The 24,940-nt window shown below is 37.4% G+C and overlaps 1 protein-coding gene across 10 annotated transcripts; it reads right to left on the reverse strand.

The window, feature by feature from the left end:
* Positions 1-345: 345 nt before the first annotated feature.
* Positions 346-24,803, reverse strand: LOC131686774 (uncharacterized). Of its 10 annotated transcripts, none has more exons than XM_058970766.1 (6): positions 24,421-24,648; positions 23,621-23,723; positions 23,234-23,404; positions 1,858-1,933; positions 1,314-1,792; positions 346-559 (listed from the first exon to the last, which is right to left on the reverse strand). In XM_058970766.1, the coding sequence occupies exons 3-6, from the start codon at positions 23,399-23,401 to the stop codon at positions 449-451; spliced, it is 834 nt and encodes a 277-aa protein (XP_058826749.1). In that variant the 5' UTR covers positions 23,402-23,404; positions 23,621-23,723; positions 24,421-24,648; the 3' UTR covers positions 346-448. The 10 variants fall into 10 exon arrangements, with proteins under 10 accessions (XP_058826749.1, XP_058826748.1, XP_058826743.1 ...); XM_058970765.1 differs by having other exon boundaries at positions 23,504-23,723; positions 24,421-24,647; XM_058970760.1 differs by lacking the exons at positions 23,621-23,723; positions 24,421-24,648 and adding an exon at positions 24,666-24,803.
* Positions 24,804-24,940: the final 137 nt, after the last annotated feature.

A 24,940-nucleotide genomic window follows, 5' to 3' on the forward strand; every position in this document is an offset into this window, starting at 1 on the left:
TTAAATTTAGCTGGTGTGTGACATTTGAGTGTAATAATTCTTAAATAACTTAGGATTTTGGCGTCAAAATTGACTTTGGAGGGAAGTCAAATTTCATTTTCAGAGGAAAATCCGGACAAACAGTTCTCAGTTGTAAACGAAAAATAAAATTTGTATCCATTGTTTACTATCAACATCTGTTCTTGAAGAGCAACAGTTCGTCTAGAATTTCTGTTCAAAGTGAATTTTCATAGTTTTCTTTACGCCCCAATGCCAAGCCAGTCTTAAATTTGTTCAACTCATTCTTGAGAACTGTTGTCAAAAATGTTCAACATTTTTTATTGAAAATAAACTCAAACTACATGGTTGAAACTTTCAAAAATGTGTCAATTTTTTATTGGTTTCTGATAGTATTAAATAACAAAAATATAGATACATACTGTAGTTGTTCCTGCAAAAAAAAACTATTCTATTCGCCAATTCGGTATCCATTCATGTTGTTCAAAATGAGCTCCAAATGTCGAAGTGACCTTCGAAACTGTCGCTGCAGAACATGACGCATCAGCGATCCAAGAGTGCGCTGAAATTGTTTAATGATTTTAAACGAGAGGGTCTGTCATAATATCTACTACTAGGCACATTGAGGAAAGGTTTTTATAAACGCTAGCACTACATCTATGTATCACAATTTATTTCAAACATTTCCACCAAGATGTAACTTTCAACAACTTGTCTGTAAGATCTCCCAAAATTAGAGGAAATCTTTCAAGAAACATCAAACTATGGCTCCCCAGAATTTACGCCTGTTACATTGAACTGCTCGAGTACAGCAAACATCCGGACAGGCCCAGAAGTAGCAATGAGCGATTTCTTCGAAGCAACTTGGCAAACACTGCGGGGAACAGATCTCGCTCAGAGGACGGTCTCCTAGGTTAGTTGAAGTCACCATCGTCTCAGCCACGGACAGTATTAGCAGCACGCTGAACATTGCTTCGATCACAGGAGCTGGCGCTTTCTGACAAAGTGACTCGACAATCGATGCGACAAATTCAACATCGTAGCTGATAAAACTGATTAGGTCTATGCGAAATAGTATTAAATTGGATTTACCGCGGTAAGCATTTAGTTGAAAAGTTCCACATTTTTGTGTAAGTATGCTTCATAATTATTAGTACAGTCCTATACCGGAGGAACACTCCATTTACCGACCAGCAAAACCCTTTTCGAATAAGCTAACAGACACTCCGTAGCCTACTGCTTAGTACCTATATACACTATCTTCTACGGAAATAAGGCTGAAAGAAGCGTCGCCTGCTGAAAGGTTTCATAATCACCTGAAATAAAAATGAATTATGTTTGAAATAAAACCTCAATTCCAGACTGCTGCGATGCCGGGACCGCTGTCGGAGTTCACGATGATGATGATGATGATGATGATGCTGATGACGACGATGTCGATGGTGTTTCACACCACCACTAATGACATTTGCGGTCCGGTCTGCAGTCGCTGTTCCACACCATCCGACCGGATCCTGCCGGGTACCGTAATCATGATTGGTTTGCGGTTGTAATTCAACCACACCGCATGACGATGATGATGATGATGATGAAGACGACAGCGGTGATTGTCGTGGTGCTGTAACCCTTAAACTTCCACTACCGTCATCGGTGGCTGAGGTTCGGTCACAAATGGTTGGCGAATTGGTGAAGAACCATAATTCTAACCGCGGGTGGAGGACATTCTTTGGTGCTTCCAGTGCGATATGTTCGCCTGCGATGTGGTCCGTTATATTGAAGTGAAGAATTGTTTGGTCTGTAATGGTAATAAAAACCAATATTCTATAGCGTCAATCGACAGTACGATAACAAGCCACTTACCCATAATAACTTTGTACGTTTTTCCGATCCCTATCGGTCGCTGGTCGGTGGCCACAAATGATGCCAAACTTAGCCACTTTGGATGTCGCATTGCCGTTTTGGTGACGGTCGGACACACATATAGACCACAGCATAGGAGCGAGCCAATCCACCACAATTAGGTCAATTGGGTTGTGTGGTTGGAATTCGATACGAGCGTCCGTTTGTGCGATTGGAAAGCAGGCCATGTTGAAATTATCAAAGTCAAACGGTTATCGAATGTCGACATGAATAGTTGAAAATATTCTTCATCGGAAGAGAAGCTCATGTTAATTTGATACATTATAAGGAAGAGATAAGGTGTGAAGAGTTGTAATTGTATTGTGCCTTCTCGTGAGAATTAAGAGTTATTACTAATGAATAACTTTACTGGTACAATTTTGGAATTCCATCATATGTTGCGTGACTCCATTTTTAAACTAACATTAAATACCTGTTGTACAGCAGAAATAGGAGATTTGAGTAGTATAGTAAATAATCGAGAGCAAAGTATAGTAGAATGTAGATGAACGAAAAACTTTAGAGTGAAGAGTTAAATAGTATATAGTAAATTTTTGATGAATCTGGCGTTGAAGATTCTGGACTCAGTTATTGTATTTTTCAAAATAAATTCCTAAAAAAATGATTTAAACGCATATGTGAATAATGAACACAATACATGAAACTTTACTAAGTTAAGCATTTGCGTTTGACGTCTCATCAGTGCTTGGTAGGCCGACTTGGATCATAGTAGTATCGACACGTGTCTCTCATTAGCAATTAGAATTTCTTCACCCGCGAGCAACTTTTTGGTTGTGAACAAATGTGATCTTTAGTTTTGGCTTTAGCGTGTTTTTTTTTGTGCAAAGTCGATCTGCTAGTTACTAAAGAGACAAATTCGAAATGCACTTCCTTGACTTTCTACGGATATGGTAGGTCCGTGACCTAAACAGGACAGATTCTGAAGGTGCCAAAGTAGTATTTTTTGTTGAAACAACTTGTAAGAAAAATATTTTGAGATAAGTTCGAAACACTCACTTAATTCGAGATACATTATATCGTGTTATCGTTCGGAATTCTGACAATATGGCCAGTCCACCGTTACTGCCCTTTTATGCAATTCTGACGTTAGCGCCAATAGAAATATTTTTCAGGAAACCAATTTTTGTGTTTCGTGATGTTTTCAAAAGCACGAATAATGTTTCAACTATCTGTTCTGTACAAAATGTGTACAATCCATCGTAGATAATAGCCAATTGCTTAAATTTTCACTTTTTTGCAAAAACCTTGTAAATTTAGCTAACGTCACTTTTGCAAAAAATAGCGATTTCGTTTAACTCTTTTTATGCAATTTGACGTACGTATGCAAACCAATAGTACCGGGTAAAACGTGTTGTATATTATCAACCGTTTCAACTGAATTATCTGCAAATGATTATGAATTCATTCAAGTTTCCGACTATATGTGGTTGTCTGGTCAGATGGTCAGTTTTGGATGTTCCGTGCAAGTCAGGCTTTATTATAAAATGTGTTGTATATTTTATCCTACATTTGAACACTATGACTTCATTTTGGTATCATGTAGGCCTTTGTCAGGCAACGTGGAAGCGGTTCTGGGTTGGAAGTCCTAGTGAATTCGGAATGCGCTACCCATGTTTGTGAAACATTTATACTTGAAGATACCTGCCATGCGGCACATTAACGATGGCATGTAAAGACATCCGGAAACACGGAGAAACTTTACAACACATTCGGTGATTCCAGATTTCTTTTCAAAGGACGAATTTTTAAGTGAATATTCCTGTCACGCGGCACATCAAGGTGCACCAGCTCGGTTTTCTACGAACAATGCTATCACATGTAAAGTCATCCGGGATGAAACGTTTCTGTTAAACATTTCTGTCATGCGACATATCAAATAATATCAACCCTATAATTTATGGACAATACAAATTCAATGTCAAATAGGGACACTTTATTAACATTTCTGGAATATGGAAGTTCGGACCAAACAATTATTTCTGTCATGCGGCACATCAAATTCTGTGATCTGTGATACAATCATATTTGAAGACATTTGGATACAGTGTTCCACTTAACGACTGGTCCTGGTAATTCCGGTTTCCGGCTTCTTTGGTAATTATTTTAGTGAATATTCCTGTTACACGGCACATCAAAATACATCATATAGGTTGTCTATAAACTATTCAAGCACATTTGAAGTCTTCCTAGTACACGGTTATTCTGGAGTTGGTCTTAATCTGATTGCATTTTTAGTAGATCAAGCGTGTCGAATAACAGGTGCATTCAGGTACAAACGTTTCACAAGTATGGGTTATTCATTTTAAATCCACAAAGTCTCTCAGATGGTTTCATAATTAATTTAGAGCCTTTATATATACAATTTATTAATGTTCATGTTATATTAATACAAGTTTTCATGCTATACTTTGAAAAATTAATGAAACTGGCTCAACATTGCCTCGGACTGACCCCATGAAATTTTCGTATAAATTTGGAGCCGGATATGTGAACAGTTCAACTCACGGTTTATGAGACTTGAATAAATTCCATTTCATTTGACGGTGTTTTGGTTGGAATTGGTTTTGAAATTAATTGGTTGGGTACCAATGGCGAAAAAATGATGAAATATAAAACAACAGCGGTCAAGGTTTTGAACAAAAGTTTTCACCAAGATACATTCGTACATTCTTGTGGTATGAAAAATCCATGTTGAAAAAGACTAAGCTTGTTGCTTTAAATAAGCATTCGAGCTTGCACAGGAGACTTCTTTATAAAATATAAATGGTTAAAAAAATTTATCGTGCTAAAAATCTAATTTGAATACCACCCTAGCCTAATTATAACACCACCCTATCCATTTACATCACAAAATGGTGCTTGTCTCGCTTCCGACATTACTTATGATACAACAGCTTAAGAATAAATTGTTTTACTTTGTTAAATATACAGTAAGATTCCGTTTTTGGCATGCTCCCTTTTTGGCACACTCCGATTTTGGCAACATTTTAGTTTGTCATAATAAGTCTTTTAGAAATGTGCAATAGATATTTTTTTGTATCAATTGATATCACATTTGACTTCATTTCCAAACATGGGAGTCATATTAACCCTCAAAGACGCTAATCATTTTTTAAAAAATTGTGAAAATTGACTCAGCTTCAATACATTACTGTGATAATTTTGAGATGTTTTTCGCAATGTTGTGTTAAAATAGTGTTATGCATTTAAGGGTTACCTATATTCTACACTATACGTGTTGTTTTTTATCATTACAATAAGTGTAGAGATGCATTATTTATGTATAACATGGACAAGTTGCAAGTGATTTTTATAACAAAACCTGTTTTAATCCACCTAGAGGTGCAATTGTGCCTTTCTCATTTCTCCAAATTATGATTTAATAGCTGGTTCGTACAATATAACTTTATGGAAATGTCTTTCATTCTTATTACACTTGGTAAGTATATATAAGAGCACCTTTTTGCATTCATCACGGTATCGGTTTGAATCGGAGTTTTCTATGTGATCGACCTCCACAACCCGTAACTCCGGTGCTGGAAGTCGGATGGAGATGGAATTTAATATCAGTTTCTGGGGACGCAACACCTTTCATTTGAGACTAAGTTGAGCAAATCTAGCCATTTTCGAGAAACCAATATAACCGTTATTCTGACTTTGGATGCTTCCGGATCCGTCGATGGTGGCCAGTGTGGCCAAAGAGACTTTGAATGACTGTTGGGGACCTAGATCTACAAATTCAACAGTTGTGCACATTTTGGAAAAAAATCACCTTTTTACATTCATCGCAAAATTCGTTACAATCGGAATTTGCTGCGTGATCGTACGTATCACCCTGTAATTCAGGAACCAGAACTCGGATCCACACAAAATTCAACAGCAGCTGATGGACCTTTCATTTAAAATCAAGTTTGTCAAAATCGGTTCAGAAAATTCCGAGAAACCGATGTGGACAAATCAACAAATTTTGTTTTGTAAACATACTCTTCAACTCGTAATTCGGAACAAGATGTCGGTTGAAAATGAAATTCAATAGCAACCTATGGGAATATTATACCTTTCATTTGAATCTTAGTTTGTAAAAATCGGTTCAGCCATCTCCGAGTAACCGATGGGGACATTTTGTTAACAAATCCGCACATACACACACATACATACACACATACACATACACACATACACACATACATACACACAGATATTTTGCGATCTCGGCGAACTGAGTCGAATGTTATATGGGACTCGGCCCTCCGGGCCTCGGTTAGAAAGTCGGTTTTTGGAGCAATTGCATAACCTTTCTATATAAAAAAGGCAAAAGAATAATATTTAATTAGCTTAATAAGCATGAGTTCAATGTTATATTCATGTGATTATTATTTGCAAAGGTTGGTGGAATGCGTTTGAACGTGTAGGGAATGGGGGTTTAGTAGAGTGGGTGTGGAGGATGCGTCAGAAATCCTTCATCTTATTTCGGTATACGGGGTGGATGAAGCAAATCTGGGCGTGAGGGTGATCCAAGAAGAGGGGAGTGATGAAGAAGGGAGGTGTAAGGGCAAGGTGGGGAGGGGGGGAAGGGGCGGCTACGCAATACTCAACTGCATATTTTGCCTTCCATTTGAGACTTGGTTTGAGAAAATCGGTTCAGTCATCACCGATGAACCGATGTGACTTTAATTGTGGAATATGCCCGGAATTCCGGACTTCCGGAATCGTCGATAGTGGACAATATATTCAAAGAATGTTTGATTGGCAATCAGTGATCTAGATCTACGATTAGAAGTAATTTGGTGACCATTTCAATAGTTTTTAGCCTCTGAGGTATTACGATTGTACCGATTTATATGGGAAATTCCAGTGTATCCTTACTAACACCCCTGTAACTCCGGAAGCAAGAGTCAGAACCGAATGAAATTCAGCAGCAGTCAATGGCATTACTGTATCTTTCATTTGAAATTAAGTTCGTAAAAATCGGTAGATAATTCGTTGTGGAATGGGTGTGATATTAGCTTAGGAACTTGGCGGGTTCCCCGAGGGCGTCATGAACCGTCATAGGTGGCCAATGTGGTCAAAGCTGCTTTGATTGATCATTAGTGATCCAGACCCGCAAACTAGAGTAATGTTACATCAATTTTAATATGTTTTACATCATTTGAACATCATGGTGGTACCAGTTTATATGGGAATTTGCTGTGTGACCGCACTCTTCAACCCGTAACTCCGGAACCGGAAGTCGGATCAACTAAAAATTCAATAGCAGCTTATGGGAACGTTATACCTTTCAGATGAAACTAAGTTTGCGAAAATCGGTTCAGCCATCTCTGAGAAAATTGTGTGAGTTTAAATGATACACACACACATACACACACACACACATACACACACACAGACATTTGCCGATCTCGACGAACTGAATCGAATGGTGTATGATACTCGGCCCTCCGGGCCTCGGTTAAAAAGTCGATTTTTACAGTGATTGCATAGCCTTTCTTTATATGAGAAAGGCAAGAATGGTTTTGTTCAAACCTAAATATCTTCAAGCATTGCAGTTCGATTTTCAATCTATCAATTCCATTTGAAAGATCAATGATTGATTAGTTATGGAGAGGCAATAAATTTATTTATTTTTTTAAAAGAGCTGTGTTTTTTAAACAAATTGTTCAATAATTTTCAGAAAGAAGACATAACAGCCCCAGGAGCGAAATCAACACTACCATTCAGTGAATTGTTCAAGTTTTAAGGTCAGTGGCCGAAGAAAAGCGATTCGAATTAAATGCTATTTTACATATTCGTAATGAGGGGAATTGCACTCGAAAAGTGTGCGAAGATTATGAGAATTCTACAGGACGGCACAGTGAGCAGAATGCTACTTTCGACGCTCAAATCCTCTAGTGCCCTGGGTATGTATCCTGAAAGATTTGTGTCTTCGGAAAAATATATTGGATGAAAATGAGCATTATTTTGACAACTGACTGATAAACATTTCTTGCAAAGAATAAGCACAGCCTTATGAGTTAACTACAATTTAGAAAACTGCAGAGAGGCTAAACACAGCAGTCATTTGAATCAGATTACTTTAGGGATCATCCATAAATGACGTAGCATTTTTTGAGTGATTTTTAACACCCCCCTCCCCCATCGTAGCATTTCGTCACAAACCTCTAAATACCCCCCCCCCCCCCCCCTGGTAATTACGTAGCTTGACGGTGGCCCTGCCCCCCCTTGTCACCGTAAATTTTTTTAAAAATTCTTTTCTATTCTCCTTTAAAAAAGCTACGTAGCATGACATGACCCCCTACCCCCCCTGTCGTCACACATCATCACAAAATACAAAACTCCCCCCTCCCCCATATAATGCTACGTCATTTATGGATGATCCCTTATAAATTACTCGATAAATTTTTTCTTAGTTCGAAATATTATACTTGAAGTAAATATTTGCATATATATTAGTTTACTCAAAAATTCTCTAGCGAAGTATTTCACTTGAATTATATTTTTTTCTTCATTTCGTTTGTCTGCAAAAGGCCCACCTTGCCCCACTTTTTTCTCTTCGTGGTTATGAAGTTAAAGGTTTCTACTAGTCACAAACAAAATTTCAGCTGCCGCCGTCTGCCGCTTCATGGGTTATTTTTTGGAACATATTTTTTCAACGATTTTGATGAAAACAACCTTAAAATGTCATGATAACATTTATCACACTTTGAAGCATTTTTATTATTGTATATTTTTGAAAATTTAGGAATAAAATATTTATTTCTAGATATATTTTTCATAAGCAAATGTTAAAATTCAATTTCTAGAGTATTTTTTAAATGTTATGTAGCGCCATCTACATAGGTTATAAAGTATAAATGTCTTCAGTACATGTGTTAGAAATATCAAAACAAATAACTTTGCCAAAGAATTTTTTTTGATAGAACACCTCTATCAAAAGATAGAACTGATCTAGATCAGTTTCTACTTGTCTAGATCAAAACCAAAGTTGTCAAAATAATGATCATTTCCATCTAAGATACTTTGCTAAAGACACTAATCCTCCAGGATATATACCCAGGGCGGTAGTGGTTTTGAGCGTCGAAAGCTTGCCCCCCCGGATAGAATTTTACAATAGCATTTACCCTACAAACAATCATAAAACAATAAAGATTATAGTTATTACAGTTTCAACATTGTTCGATGCCAAGTTCTCACAGTAGATTTACAATAAAATTTCATTTAACAATAAATTTCACTGTTCAGCAAAAAACTGATACAGTGCATTCACATTAAATTTTACTGTTTTCGAGAAAAAAATGTATGGAGAAAAATTGATTTTTTTAATGTTAAGATACATAACCACCCCCCTTTTTCACTGTAAAAGTCTATTTTACATTGAAATTTACAGTAAAAACGTTAAAGTTTAATGTTTTTGTATTGTAGCATAACACTAAAACTTACTGTAAATTATTGTAAAATTACTGTACTGTCACAGTGAAAATCATGGTTTTGTTACTGTACATTTCTATTCGGGCCACTGTACGACGTCTGAATTTGATAAAATCATGAATAAAATTGAATTTAATTATTTTTTCTTTCATCTCATTACACTTCACATATGATTAAAAATTCTTGAAACATTTTTGAAGTCGTAAATTGAAAATCCAAACTTTAAAAATAAGGTTCCATTTTTGGCACGGTTCCGGTTTTGGCAACTGAAAAAAATAAAATTGTTGCCAAAAACGGAATCCTACTGTACCTTCAATACTATATTGCACCGGTACGTCACTTTGGTAAAAAAAATGGCGTCTACGTCACTTTGTTTTTCTCGTTTTAAAAGGCCATTTTGCATAATTTTTTTAAAGACAATTACACTGAAAGCCGTGGATTTTTGTGGAGAACTCAGAAATATTAAAAAAATGAAATTTGACCAAAATGGCGCTTACGTCACTTTTGCATACAAAGGCAGCGTAGCCGCCTCTTGTAAGTCGTTTCATCTGGTAAGGCGCTAGTTTCATAAGCCCACTCGTCGTATAATCGAGCCATTACTATGCTTTATGAACGACGAAAACTATATCAAGACAGATTTCCAACAGCTTCCTGGGTAGAGTTTTGTACGACAACCGAAAGGGAAGACATTTTCAAGCATGTGAAACTGTCAAAGTTAGCTAAGAAAGATCTGGTTTGGCAGGCTCTCTGCACAAGCGGTTTCAAACGCACTCTGTGGCACGACGATGAAATGGACTCTTCATATCCGTCCTCCGTTTTTTTGCACAGTTATATGTGTTTGATGTGCTTATGTGCTGGGCTTATATTTTGACCTTCTTTATCGATGATCTATATATGTAATCGTATATCGTGTTCCGAAATCGTAAACAAGTTATGGTACATCATGTGAGGTTGCGACGCATACGCATTTTCGTACGTATCCTATATAGGGGAAAATGGGGTAAAACGCACCCTCTAAGGAAATATGATGATAACTTAGCTATAGAACATCAATTGGGAGAATTTAATTAATGATATCGTTTAGCCAACATTTTCCATAACGATTTGCAAAATATTCAAAAACATGAAAAATATTCAATTTTTCAAAATCATTTAAAATTACTCTTTGAAAAATGCACCTGTGCGGGGGTAAAATGCACCAGAACAACGGGGCAGAATGAACCGCAACAACGGGGCAGAATGCTCGGTGAACAAGCAAGTAGTTTTGTTTTCTGACGGGATTTCACCAAAGTGTGCCATTAAATAGCCTTAGGGTATGCAATTAGTAGGTTTTCAGAACGATTTTTCTGTTTTTGATTAAAAAATCAGTATAATACAAGCATAGGGTATTTTGCCCCCGATGGAGCAAAGATCTAAAATTAGCCAAAAGTAACTATTTAGTAGATTTTTCGTATATAGTGCGACAGAATAATGAAGAACGGTAAAAAAGAACTGGAATGTACAGATATAATAGTAAAACAGTATTTATAAGCGCTGGAAATCCTTGTTGCACGAGCCACAACAATTACATGAGAAGAGCACGTTATTGTTTATTGTTTATTTCTCGAGCTGCTATTGATGTACGGTTATCAAACTTTGCCAGTGTATGTTTACTATGGTGGACTTCCGACTGGTGTTACTCTTTTCTAGAAATTTTCAGCAGTTTTCGATATAAGCAAGGGGTTCATTTTGCCCCCGGGTGCGTTTTACCGCAACTTCCCCTATCCACTTTAATGCAACAAGTTATCGCGTTCAAGGGGTATTATTGCATATTTTTGACAGAAATTGTAAATTTCACAAGATATGTATGTATATCATCACCAGTTTTGTCCGTAGAAAAATTGTATTGAAAATAAGCAATTCACATACATTGGCGTGTTACGCACTTATGGTACACTACTCTTTGAAACAGATGCAGAAAACCCGGTATTTTCGACCTGAAACTGGACCTGAAAGCGGTATCTCTAATTAGGAAGAATTAATCAATGTCGATATGAGATTTAGCCAAATTGCGAAATTTCCTTCAACGTCAATAAATTAATTAATGGCCAAATTGAAAAGTTTTCAATTTGATCCATTTTATCGACAGACAATTACTTGCTGCGTTGGTAATTAAAACCTCTTTCGCCTATGTCATCATCGCTCTCTGATGTTCTTTTTTGCTTCCAATGCTTACGAGTTATGATTGTGTATTCATTTTTTAGTCGTTTGCTTTTTCGCTCATGATTCTCGCTGTTAATTTGGGGGTACTAGGCACAGCCATTGCAAAGTGTGTGCAGTGGTTATGGAACCGTTAACCCCTGCTCACTGAGAAAAAAACGGGGAATCGCAGCAAAATCAAAAACCAAATCAATCGATTTTTTATTAAAAAAGGATTTTAATAAACCTAATAGTGAAATGAGAAGAAACTAAATTTTCCTAAAGGGGCTATATATGTTATTTCAGGGCCGAGAAATAAAATTATTGCGTTTACTTGAAGAACATACTCCCAATAGCGTTTACTAAAATTTTCAAAGCATTTGAGAACTTCGAACTGAAATTGCAGCTCTTGATAACACGCTACCTCTGCAGTACATGCGTGAATACTCCAAACTTTATTTCGATATCGACTTTTTCGAAAAGCGACCTGACAATGAGCAACATATTTCGAATACCGTTGAACCAATCGATCTGAAACTTCCAGGTACTATCTTTGATTTAAACCATTATTGCTAATCCCAATTCTAAAAAAAAAAACAAATTAAAAAACTTTCAAAACTCGTTAGGAAAAATTATCATAGCAAGAACAGTTTTTTTTTCGTGAAACTCTTCGCTAATCTTCCGTCATTCGCGTTAGTGCACTGGGTGCACGTAATATTGAAAAGAGACCATGATCAAAATTCCTGAACTTTTTCGATTCCCAACATTGATGAACCCTTAAATGTACCAATAATGAAATATACCTATTAATGACAAGGTGAATAATAAGCATTATAATAGATAGGCAGTATTCGAAGAAGTTTCTTGTGAACAAATGTAGAAAGGCTTTATTTCCACTTACTCGAAATCAGTGGCGTAGCCAGAAAGTTGGTTTGGTCAAAGTCGAAGTTAGTCTCAAACAGACATAATTCCGAAACTGTCATCTTTGAAGTTTTACAACTTTGAAGAGGTTTTCCAACATAAGCCGCACATCTTCTGAAATAATAATTTGAGTAATGAATTCTTCTAGAAGTTATCATGGAGAATTATTTTTTGGAAGAAATACACTTCGTGTCTTTTGCATTGATGATTAATCTCTTAATAAAAATAGGTGATAAGGGACACGGACGAAAGTAGCTGACCACCGCCCAGACTACGGAAGTTACAATCAGGAATCAAAATATATTAGCTTGAATAGCACGTTTCGCTTATATAGTCGGGGATTTGTGCCTTACCGTGTGTTTTCATCATTTCCTGAGCGGAAGGAAAGGACAAGGAGGTGTGGAGAAGTAGAATTGGAAGGGTGGGAAAAATAACAGCACAAAACAAAAATAAACAACAGGTAAGTTAAACTCACAAGTAGTTCAACTTGCCTGCGAATATGCCTAAAGCTCTTTACCACATTGGATAAGAAACTTTAGTATGTCTCTGAGTTTCAGTCGTCCAAACATGGTTTCGTCTATATAAGGACGGCTGAAAACTCGAAATCGCAATTGCGCTACCGCTGGATAGTTGCATATCAGATGATATGAGGTTCAGTAGTCGGATTCACAAAGATCACATGAAAAAGACTCAGCGCGCTGAACAGTTACCATGTGATAATTGAGTTTGCAGTGGCCGGTTAAAGCCCTGGTCAGCATACCGCAGTGGAGCTTCGAAAAATGTAAGAGATTTTTCGAAACCACTGGGCATGATTGTTCTAGAAACGCCTTTGTTTGGTGACACGTTTGTAGATTTCTTCAATAATTGCGGTGCTCGGACGAAGCCCAGGACCGTATTTTTTCCTTTATCCAACTTGTCGAAATTGGCAGCGCGGGCTCAGGACCAACGAAGTCAATCGCTGAACCTGCCCTGGCCAATTCGTCAGCCCATTCATTTCCAGTAATACCGCAATGTCCGGGCACCCAGACAAGGTAGATAGTGTCGTCAATGCTTAGTTCTTCGATTTGGGTTCGGCACGCAATCACTGCCGTCATTTCTCTATCGACTATCGGAGCAGACGTTTATAACTATGCCGGACAAACTCAGTTGAAGGGCCGTTTGTACCCCGCACATAATCGCAAAGATTTCTGCTTGGAATACAGTACAGTATTTACCTAGTGAGTGAGCTTGTTCCAATCTCATTTTACGACAGTAGGCACCAGTACCAGCCCGTCCTTCCATCAGAGAACCGTCAGTGTAACAGACCACTTGCGTTTGTTGTTGTCTTTCCATAAAGCCAGACAACCATTCCTCTCGAGAGGGAATCTTCACATGGAATGTCCTGTAAGGAAAACTACATGTGAGTGTAATAGCGCTGGGAGCAAGAATATCATCACCCCATGTAACCATTTGTGACCACAATCGTGTATGATTGGTAGCAAGATCAACATGATTACTGTTCCAAAGCCCAGTAACCTGCAATCTGTATGCACATGATAGTGCTTCTTGTTTGAGGTGTATGTGTAATGGTTTGATATTTAGAAGTGCCTCAAGAGCAGCAGTCGGAGTCGTGGTGAAAGCACCAGTCAACGCCATGAGCGCCATTCTTTGCAGATGGTTTAGCTTTGACTGGACTGTCATCACCTCTCCCCTGTGCCACCACACAAGGCATCCGTATGACAGTATTGGACGTACAATTGTCGTGTAAATACAATAGATGTATTTAGGTTTGAGACCCCAGGTCTTTCCAAAAGTTCGTCTGCACTGCCCGAAGGCCATGCACGCTTTCTTCACTCTGAACTCAACGTGAGCAGACCAATTCTGTTTGGAATCCAATATGACTCCAACGTATTTGACTTGATCTGCACACAGTAGCTCAGAATCAAAGAACTGCTAGGGACGAATCCCGGTTGTTATTCGCTTCTTCGTGAAAAGAACTGTTAACTGTTAACTGATAGTTCAACTTGTCGACACCACTGTTCGACAGCTCTTAATGCCTGTTGCATTAAGTCAAAGATTGTTCCTATGCAAAATCCAGTAATTAGTATTTGGTAATCGTCATCAAACCCGTAGGTTGGAAATCCAAGCTCATTGAGTTTCTTCAACAAGCCGTCGGCTACCAAGTTCCATAACAAAGGTGACAGAACGCCGCCCTGAGGACAACCGCAAATACTCAACTTCCGTATCTCAGCCTGTCGCAGTGACGAGCAAAGCATGCGGTTACTAAGCATTGCGTTTATCCAATCCGAGATACATGCAGGTATCCCATGACCACGCGCCGCTTCCAGAATAGACTGGAAGGACACATTGTCAAAAGCACCCTCAATATCTAGGAATACACCCAAGCCAGATTGCTTGAGCGAGAAAGCTTTCTCAATGTTGTAAACAACATCATGAAGCAGAGTGATCGTGGATTTCCCACACTGATATGCATGTTGCATTTTGTGCAGTGGATATTCAACTAAACTAGCGTTCCTGATGTGATGATCGATTATCCGTTCCAAAGCTTTCAGAAGAAAAAAACTTAAGCTGATAGGCCTAAAACTCTTGGCTTCTTCATAGCTTGAGCGCCCCCCCCCCCCTTTGTGAATAAATCTAACAGTCATTTCTCGTCATGCTTTCGGGATATATCCGGTAGCAAGACTGGAAAGCAAAATCTTTTTCAAGACATGTTTAAGAATATCAAATCCCTTTTGCAGTAGCACGGGAAGTATTCCATCTTTTCCGGGTGATTTGCAAAGCTGTCAACTGCCCACTTGACCGATTCAGTGGAAACCAATGTGCATGCTAACGCCCACGAGTCCGAATCACCAGAATGAGATCTGTGAACATTGTTCAACTCCGGATCGATACAATCTGGAAAGTGTGTGTCGAAGAGACAATTAAGAACATCTTTTACGTCCGTCACATAAACACCATCTCTGGTTTTTAAGGAGTTCATCTGAAAATCATTCGATTTGGAGAGAATTTTATTTAATTTGCTAGCCTCGTTCAGACTGGAGACATTAGTTCATAGGCTTTGCCAGCCAGCCCGTTCTGCAGATCTAAGACATTTCTTATATGCACTACGAGCTGACCTGAAAGCCCTGGAGTCATCACGCTGACGCCGGTTCCAAGCTCTTCTCATAACTTTCTTCATTCTTTCAAGCTCAGCCCTCCACCAAGGGGTTCCCCTAGTCGATTTAACAGTACGAAGTGGACAAGCTTCTTCGTAGGATGCTAATATGAATGAGTTTGTCGTATCCACGACGTCGTCTAAGTCGTCTAGTTGACTAATTGTTGGAAAATATCCATGAAATTTAGTCACCAAGTTTTCCAAAAAGAGGTCCCAGTTTGTAGATTTAGGGTTACGAAAACCGTTGTGTCAAGAAACAGGAAAAGCCATTTTTCATAAAGATAGGTGCTTCCATCGCAGTGCTAGAAGCTGCTCAATTTTTACCTTCCAGCGCTCAATGCAATTCTCCTACAATATTAACAATAGCCAATTTGCATGCAAAACGTAGCCAAAGGCACTCTAAATTGATAAGTTTTATGAGTTTTCAATAATATTGTAACATAACGAAGATACGTGAAAAAAATATTTTACGTCGTCAACTTAAACTGTCCCTGGCAGCACTGCTCCATTGGAATCTAATCAGACTAACTGCAATAACTTCTAGGTGTATGTTTAACGACTGTGGGTATATACTTATTATGCGAGTTTCGGCAAAGCAGTCAATAAAACAGCAAAAACGATTTGTTGTTTCAATGTCCGACAGTTTCGGTGAATGTATTTCAATTTTTTTTTCTAATCCTTGAAAAAGGTGAAATACATTCACCGAAACTGTCGGACATTGAAACAACAAATCGTTTTTGCTGTTTTATTGACTGCTTTGCCGAAACTCGCATAATAAATATGCAATAACTTCAGTTCTAGAGCTGATCCTTGTAACTGTTAGTACTCAAATGAAGGGTTAGTGTGGAAGTTTTCCGTGACTTAACTTTTTGTCGGTACCGACAGCATGAAGTACAGAGCTATTATTTACGCTCGCACGGATATGCCGCAGACTCAGATGATTCGCATTTCTAATGCCAAAAGATCCTGACTCCTGCGGTATCAGACAAAGGGTTATGTCGCCGGGAAACTCTAAGATTGCTCATATGACCCTTTCCACGCTGTTCTAAACTTTCTTTCTTCAACTCCTTGCTCTCCCTTGAGTACTATGGCTCTTAATATTGAAAAATATATATGCTAATTAAGTGCTAATAAAGTTGACAACTTGACTCAAAGACCGTTAACAAAAAAAATTTGGGAAAAAAAGAAATTACTGAGGACGATATAGCCGAGACGACAGTTTTTGTTTTCGCGTCATTTTAACGCAATATCATTTTCATTGGCACTTAATTTCATTTTCATGCGAGAAATTCGTTCCGTATTAAAACATTGTTGCGACTAAAATGTTGTGACTGGTTGAATCTATAAGTCCAATCATTTCGATTTCGTGTCCTCAGTATATGACAGACTCTTTGTACGTTTTTGGTTCGTTTTGGAATAAAATGAGATAGATGATCAGAAATCACGGTGAAGGGAAAAAAGAATCAGCTAATCTAAGACACATAAAGAGCATCTCTTCTATCTTTTGTATACACTAGTGTGAACGTAGTATTAACTGAAATTTTCCCCAAAGTTTAGTAAAACAAACCTGTAATCGAAAAGCATTACAGATTTCTTCAAGAAGTCATGTATCTCTTCCAATATTGATAATGAAAACGAACCAATAACTGAACAGATTAGTGTCACATCCGCTTACAAATGAATCGTACTTTAAAAAAAGAGAAACCTAAAACAAAGTTTCTTCGGCACAGGAGAAGCAGGTGTGATGTGTTCTCTTTGATTTATCGGAAGCCATTGTGATGCTAAAATTAATGAGCGCACCCATATTTATAGTTTCTAGTTATTTTGGTGGGGTCATCAATGTTACATTTAACAAAATTTACGTAAATTAGGAGATAACAGTTATCAGTGCTAAGAGTACAGTCCTTTAATAGATAAAATTCGGGTGAGTTTGGTAGATTAATTCATAGAAACATATTTTTTATATTGTTCAAAAATCCATGAATTCGGAAACTAAACCTATAAGCTGCGTGTGCTCAAATTTAATATTTGCTTAATCTTGGTAATCCTATCGAGTCCCAACGGTTTTGCAAGATTGCAAGTTAATATTTATGGTTCGTAGAGATTTTTTTAGCAGACACTTTACATGTTAACAAGCGAAATTACTAGTTTGGTTTTTGCCACAGGTTCAAAGATCTAGTAGAAGAATTAACTAGAAAAATCAGCCTGTCTAATGATTTAAAAAGCATCGATTTCATAAAAAATAGGATCTGTGAAAATATGTGAATACCTAAAAAGATAAATAATTAGTTGTTCTCACTTGTCTGGTAATATTTCTGAAAATAATGTTTAATGTAGGGTAAGGTGGGGCAAATCCGACCGTTGGGTAAACCCGACCCCCCTCTGTTACCGAAAATCAGAAGCATTACGCGAACTAATATCAATGTTGTCGTGTAGAGCATCGAAAATAATCATAATGGTGGTATGACAGCATTTTATTAGTCTACATTAAGATGCTCATACGACAAAAAGTGTGTTTTAACAATTTTTGATTTGACTTTTGTGCATCATTGACTACAGGATATTTCTGATTGTTAAAGTGATTGCATAATAAATGTAAGTGGATTTAAATTCTTTGATTTAAGTCCTACAATGTGCATAGATGAATTTAGTTTAACCTTTTTCATATATTTTTTAATTGCATCGTAATGAAAAATGACGCGGTGGGGCAAATCCGACCTCAAAATGTTGGGGTAAATCCGACCGCTTTTTTGCTAAGAATTTTTATTGTTATTATTTATTATTTTTATGAAATGGTTCATAATTGCAAACGAAAGACACAAAACCGTGATGATTATAGTATTCGTCGAGCAATTGCTCCGATGCAAATGGGAATATCATTACGTGCTACTGTTCGTGATTTTAGCATTCCAAGATTAATATTGAACTCCATTTTCTTCATGTTACAATTCAATAACACAACATTCATTTATTTATCATTGAAAAACCATAAAATTTGAGTAATATCTGCACTAAATCAACCAAAAACATAGGGGGTCGGGCTTACCCCACCATTTTTGAAAACAGCAAAAATGAACATTTTCGTAAAACGCTCATATCTCAAGATACTCCGAAGATCTAAATAAAATGCTATATACAGAAAGTTGCCCAGGAGTCTAACCTTTAATTTGGTATATAAAACGACTTGATCCGATGTAAAATGAGAAATTTTACAACCAAAACCATTTACTAGGTGGGATTTGCCCCACCTTACCCTACTATCATTTAAATTGAAAATATTATAAACTCGAGTTAAATAGGAGTTCAACCGTTTCTCCACATCTACAAATCGCCTGCATGATCCGGAGATTTTTACCGAATTTCGACATTCTCTGGTATTTGTATTTAAATAATTGAAGGCCAACTGTCACTTAGTTTTAATGAACTAAACTAAAAAGAAATGACCCAAAGTGTCAACAAACGGTTACGAAACTATGACGTAGTCGAAGATGTCGCTATAATCGCTGAAGCAGCCAGAAGAAGCTTAGATACGAAGGTGGCTTGCGACGCGTGTCTATACGTTCTTCTAAAGTGCAGTCCTAATAATCGACAACGGTCTTCGTATGGTAGCAGGTTCCACTGATCGTTCTAAGGCATAGGCGTAACGCATATCGTATGAATCTGCTTTGGGTAGCTTCAATTATCCGGCTCCAAGTTTCATGATAGGAGCACCCACCAGACGCCGTTTGAAAATTCCAACGGTGAAAATTGTAACTTGTAAATTTATAATAAAATTCAATTTCCATAACAATAATTTGTCAATGCACTATAGCCTTTCCTATATCAGATAAATTGTGTATTGCCTTAGTTTTGGAACTGTTTTCAATAAAAACTTTTCAAACGTACTTTCAGTTTCCTTTGGCTCAAGTCACCATTTATACAATAAGTTTTAAGCCCCTGTTTTCCGTTCTAAGTATATAATTGATTCGCTCTAGAATACCTATCCGTCTTTCAATTTCATCGTTCATTTCTCTACGTCTAAAATTTTCAAAAAGTCAACCACTTTGACTTAATAACCTGAAAGTTTATAAGTTTGCGAGATGGTGGGCGTAGGTATGCGCAGGCTTGTTATTTGCCACAAAGAGCGTAATACACCGATGAAAAATAGAGCAGCACAAAGACACTACGCTGTGCAGAACGACCGTACAAAGAGAAACTTGAAAACGAAAAAGAGAAAGATCTGTGCACCAAGAGCTGCACAATTTATGCCTCCCCTCACTGGCATGCAGGTGAGGAAGGCGAATCAAACTACAATTCAGACAAAGTTTGATCGGAAGAACGTTTTTAAAATGTTTTTTGGTTGCCTTCTCTGCTCCTGTGCACGTGGGACCAAAATTAATACTAAAGAGCCTCTTTATTTCTACGCTTTGAGGTGTGCTGCCATGGAGTAGAATGCACGTATGGGAGCGACACACATCGGAGTGAAGAGGTTTATTGTAAAAGAGAAGAGCGGTAGTTCGCATGAAAAGTGCAGAGTGTTTTTTATTCTTCTCTTTTGTTTACTCTGAGGTGCATTACATCCCTGGGTATGCGTGTATGATCGTATTTGTGACCGGATTCGTATTATCGCGAAAGGCTCGAGCGTTTGTATGCTATTGTGCTCATTCTTTATATTGTGTGGGAATTTGCATGTTGTGTATGCTAGCACATTTCTAATTTCGCATTACTAATGCGTTTCCATAACCGTATGGATGTTTGCATATTCTCGTCTATTCTTGAGTGTCGCCGAGACAGAATCAGCAAAAGAAGAAACAACACATTTAGTAAAGATAAGATGAAGCACACTAATATACATTAAAGAAACACATTAGATATTGTGACTGTCATGCACAGAATGGTCAAAAATAATTAAGATGAAAGTTGAGGAAGACAAAAATGAAAAATACAAATATTACAAACACTAACTAATGGCTGAAAATGAGTTCGGGCAGGTTATAGTTGGAAAAATCAAGCAAAACACAAAAAAGGTCCTCCAGACCTCCTCGATGCAGTATTGAAACCAACACCTTAAACCAGCTTTCTGTTAGAGATCAACATGAACAGCTACAATTATGTTCAATAGAATATGAAAGGCTATTTTTCTAGTTGATATTTAAAATGGAGATTTACGCATAATATACATGATCCAAGTAATATTGCTTGAGGATGTTTGTAATACCGTCAATTCAGTCTAGGGGGGAGAATTTGCGACTAAAATTGGATTTGAACCAAAAATAACTGAATGAATGCGCTACACCGAACCAATGAAAGCCGATGATCTCTACAAGATGCTAGCAAATGAAGTGAGTTAACTGAGCGGTCACTGTATAACGTTCGAGAAATTCTATTTTTTATCACATGCATTCCACACCATTCCCTCAACCATTCTCAATGTTTGATGGAAATGCAAATTCATTCCAAAACAATTCTAATTCCAATCTTGCACTCAAAATACGAAATAATAAGTTCATTCGATTTCATTCCAAGAACCAAAGAGTGAGAAGTAGAGTGTAAATAGCTCAAAGTGAAAGAAAGTGCAACGAATAAAATTTTTAATTAGAAGAGCAAAGAATGAGAAATTAATGAATGTACAAACAAGCATAACTATAAAATAACAAATTTTCCCAGCAGTAAACTTTAGTTTTACTATTCCAATTCACCATGTTTACGGTAACAGTCCTATCCAATTTGCACACCCCACCTTTCACCCCGTGAATCACCGGTTTGTGAATGCTATAAAAACCAGGCCGGAGCCGTGTGTAACGTAACGTAATAAAAATGGTCCCCACCTCAGGATATGACACGTACGCTAGACACCTACACTGTACAGTAGGGTGTCCCAAAATGACATCATGTTAAAAAAGTCATCGGGCTCACTTCTTAAATGAAAGGGTAGGGTATTGGGACCACTTTCTTCTTCGGAGTGAGTTTGCTAAAACGCTTCCTACTGGTGACGACTTTTGATTTTTTGAAAAATGGGCCGATTTTGGATGAAATTTCAAATTTATGCCTGTTGAAGTGGTCCTGAACTGTCTTAGATTTTTTTCAGCATTTTTAATTTTTCTGGAGATCCAAACGGAGAAGCTTGGTTAGTTAGTTTGTACAAATTTGGAATTATAAGAGCGGCAGGGCCGTTAAAACTTAGTAAAAAGTGAAATTTTTGGTGTTTTTCAGTATTTTTTCTTCAAAACTGGGTATCTACAAAATTTTAAAAGTACAGAAACCACTTTATATAGTTGAGCCAAATTCAGGGGCGTAATTTTGCTGAAGAAAGTGTATAGCTACGGCCAATGGGGTATAAGTTATTTACGTTTTTGTTAAATAACCTTTTGACATTTTATGATATTCATAAAAAATAACACTGTTCTGCAAAATAAAACAACTTAAGTGGGCTTAGTCCGCATATTATTTTTCGGAAAATAGAAGGAAAATGATGAAAAATGGCGTTTTTCGCTAGTCTCTAGTACATCAGAATCGATTTTTATGAGCATTTGACGATTTTTTAAAAAAATATTTTCTATACTAATAGCCACCTAGCGGGTTTGAAAATCACTAAAAATTAAACAAATATGTCGAGTTAGTGATAAGTTATGGCGTATATTTGAAGGTTGAATTGATTAACGTACTTACATTTTGTACATAAAGTATTATTTTCATGTTAGGAACTTTGAAGTGGAGAAAAATGCAGAAGAGTGAGGTGAGTGTTGAAAAACTGATATTTACTGTTTAGATCACATAATTCCGAAATAGTCAAATTTGGGGCAATTATCCTCGAAAAAGTTTTACAACAGAATACAGCGCATCTTCTGACACAATCGTTTTGTTGAAGATGCCTCCTAGAAGTAATTATGGAGAATTAACTCTTCAAAAAATAACTAGAGACTTGGCGTCATTAGCAAAGTTATTATTTTTATAATTTAAGTTACAAAAAAAATCATCAGATGCTCATTAAACCTCGTCCTGACATACTAAAGACGTACAGAAAACGTCATTTTTCATGATTTTTCTTCTATTTTTCGAAAAACAATGTGTGGTCAAAGCACATTTGAACTGATTTACTTTTTGGAACAGCATTATTTTTGATAAATTGCTAAAAATGTAAAAGGTTATCTAACAAAAACTTAAATAACTCATACCCCATTAGCCATAGCTATACACTTTCTTCAGCAAAATTACGCCCATGAATTCGGCTCAACTATATAAAGTGTTTTCTGTACTTTTAAAATTTTGTAGATACCCAGTTTTGAAGAAAAAATACTGAAAAACACCAAAAATTTCACTTTTTACTAAGTTCTAATGGCCCTGCCGCTCTTATAATTCCAAATTTGTACAAACTAACTAACCAAACTTCTCCGTTTGGATCTCCAGAAAAATTAAAAATGCTGAAAAAAATCTAAGACAGTTCAGGACCACTTCAACAGGCATAAATTTGAAATTTTATCCAAAATCGGCCAATTTTTCAAAAAATCAAAAGTCGCCACCAGTACGAAGCGTTTTAGCAAACTCATTCCGAAGAAGAAAGTTGTCCCAATACCCTAACCTTTCATTTAAGAAATGAGCCCGATGACTTTTTTAACATGATGTCATTTTGGGACACCCTACTGTACAGCCACCACCAACCTTGTCCACCGTTTCACTGTAGGTCACGAACTCGTACAAAGCGGTCCTCTCGGTTCGCTGAAACCGGTGACACGTGACCGAGCAGTACGAAGTGGCCACGTCCGGTACCTTCATCCAGTAGAGCCACAGCAGCGTGGAAGTAATCAGGAACGGTAGTTTTAAGGTCATTTTCTGAAACAATGCAAACAATGTTTTAAAATGGCGTGAAATTTATTTGTTCCGGCGGGTTAACACCATGCAAGCAGGAGGAATTTGGATGGATTTAAGTACCAGAGTCAGGGCGCTATCGCTGTAAGCCGGCGTGATTTGATCGGTTGGGTTCTGTTTTGGGTATTTTATAGGATTGCATGATTTGCGACTTTTCTTTTCGTCCGGATGTTTGATCACCTTTCGGTTCCCGTTTTACGAGTCATTCGTTGCCCGGAAAAACACTGCTACCTACATTCAACCGAACATGCACCTCACTGTGCAGAGGGTAGTCCAAAGTAGGCTGTACTAATAAAAGTCGCTATGATTATGGCATTTTTATACTTGTCAATTGACACGTTTGATAAATATTTTGGGTATCGGATGCAGTAAAACCAGACATAACAGGTATGTCGAGTTTCCAAAGAGTGAAAATATTGTTACCAGAAAATAGGCATATTATCAGCATTGCTCATCCAAGCGTGGATCTCATGTCATTAGGAGAGACGCTTATCATGTATAAAATATATTACGCACATAAAATGTGTCTGCAATTTCGCTAACTCATAAAACGCTGTTCCGTAACTGTAATAAAACGAAAGTAGTACCCAATCATGAGTCCATATCTTTCGTGAAAGATCTAAAGTACTGATTTAAACTTTCAGTGGTACCGAGTTCCGTTGTCTCGAGCAGAATTACGACCACAATTTGGCACGGTTTTCCGAGGAAATAATGCAACAAATGAAGCCTTTTTGCTAAGCATACTTTCTTTACGCAGTTCAAAACATTTCGCTTCATTTCTGAAAAAAAAAACCGGTAAAAGAAATACCATTCGTGCACTATATCATTTAGCTTTGTTAATGCATGAGTTCTTATCCGGAATCATTCTAGATTTCAATATCAAAACAGATTCGCGTGGAAAACGTATGCAACGGGGCGTACCCGTGTCGACAGGTCGCCGCCAGTTGTTTCAAAACAATCTGCACTGTCAACACAATCACCTTTTTCGCAAGCCCTGGGGGTATTGCCAACCGAAAAAATGTGATAAAATCACCCCTACACGCACCAATTAAATCTAGTAGCCTTACGCGACAAAAAATGTAATCAAAATTGCACTATATACGAACTGGGAAATCGCGTTCCTGACGAGTGACTGACTGAATAACTGACGAGTTGACGGGAAATGAATAAAAAAAAAGAAGCGAAACAGAACGCATCGATATACGAAAAATAAACATGGAACAACCTGTCGATGAGACGATGAATGTAGGTATGGTACGGAAATACTTATTTGACTTTTAGATGTGTTTCCCATCCGGGTGTCGATTGATTTGTTGTTTTTTATTTGTTTCGTGTACAACGTAAATAAAATGTGGCTGTTACTGGAGAAAAAACTAAAACACACGGAACCGGCACTGGCTCTGGTTTGAGTACTGCATCTACTTGTCTGTGGGGGTAACCTAGTTTTTGTGATGTAATCCCTGACTGAAGTCCCGCAAATGCTCTGACATTTCCACACTA

Source organism: Topomyia yanbarensis, chromosome 3 (genome assembly GCF_030247195.1).
Source record: "Topomyia yanbarensis strain Yona2022 chromosome 3, ASM3024719v1, whole genome shotgun sequence".
NCBI classification, from domain to species: domain Eukaryota; kingdom Metazoa; phylum Arthropoda; class Insecta; order Diptera; family Culicidae; genus Topomyia; species Topomyia yanbarensis.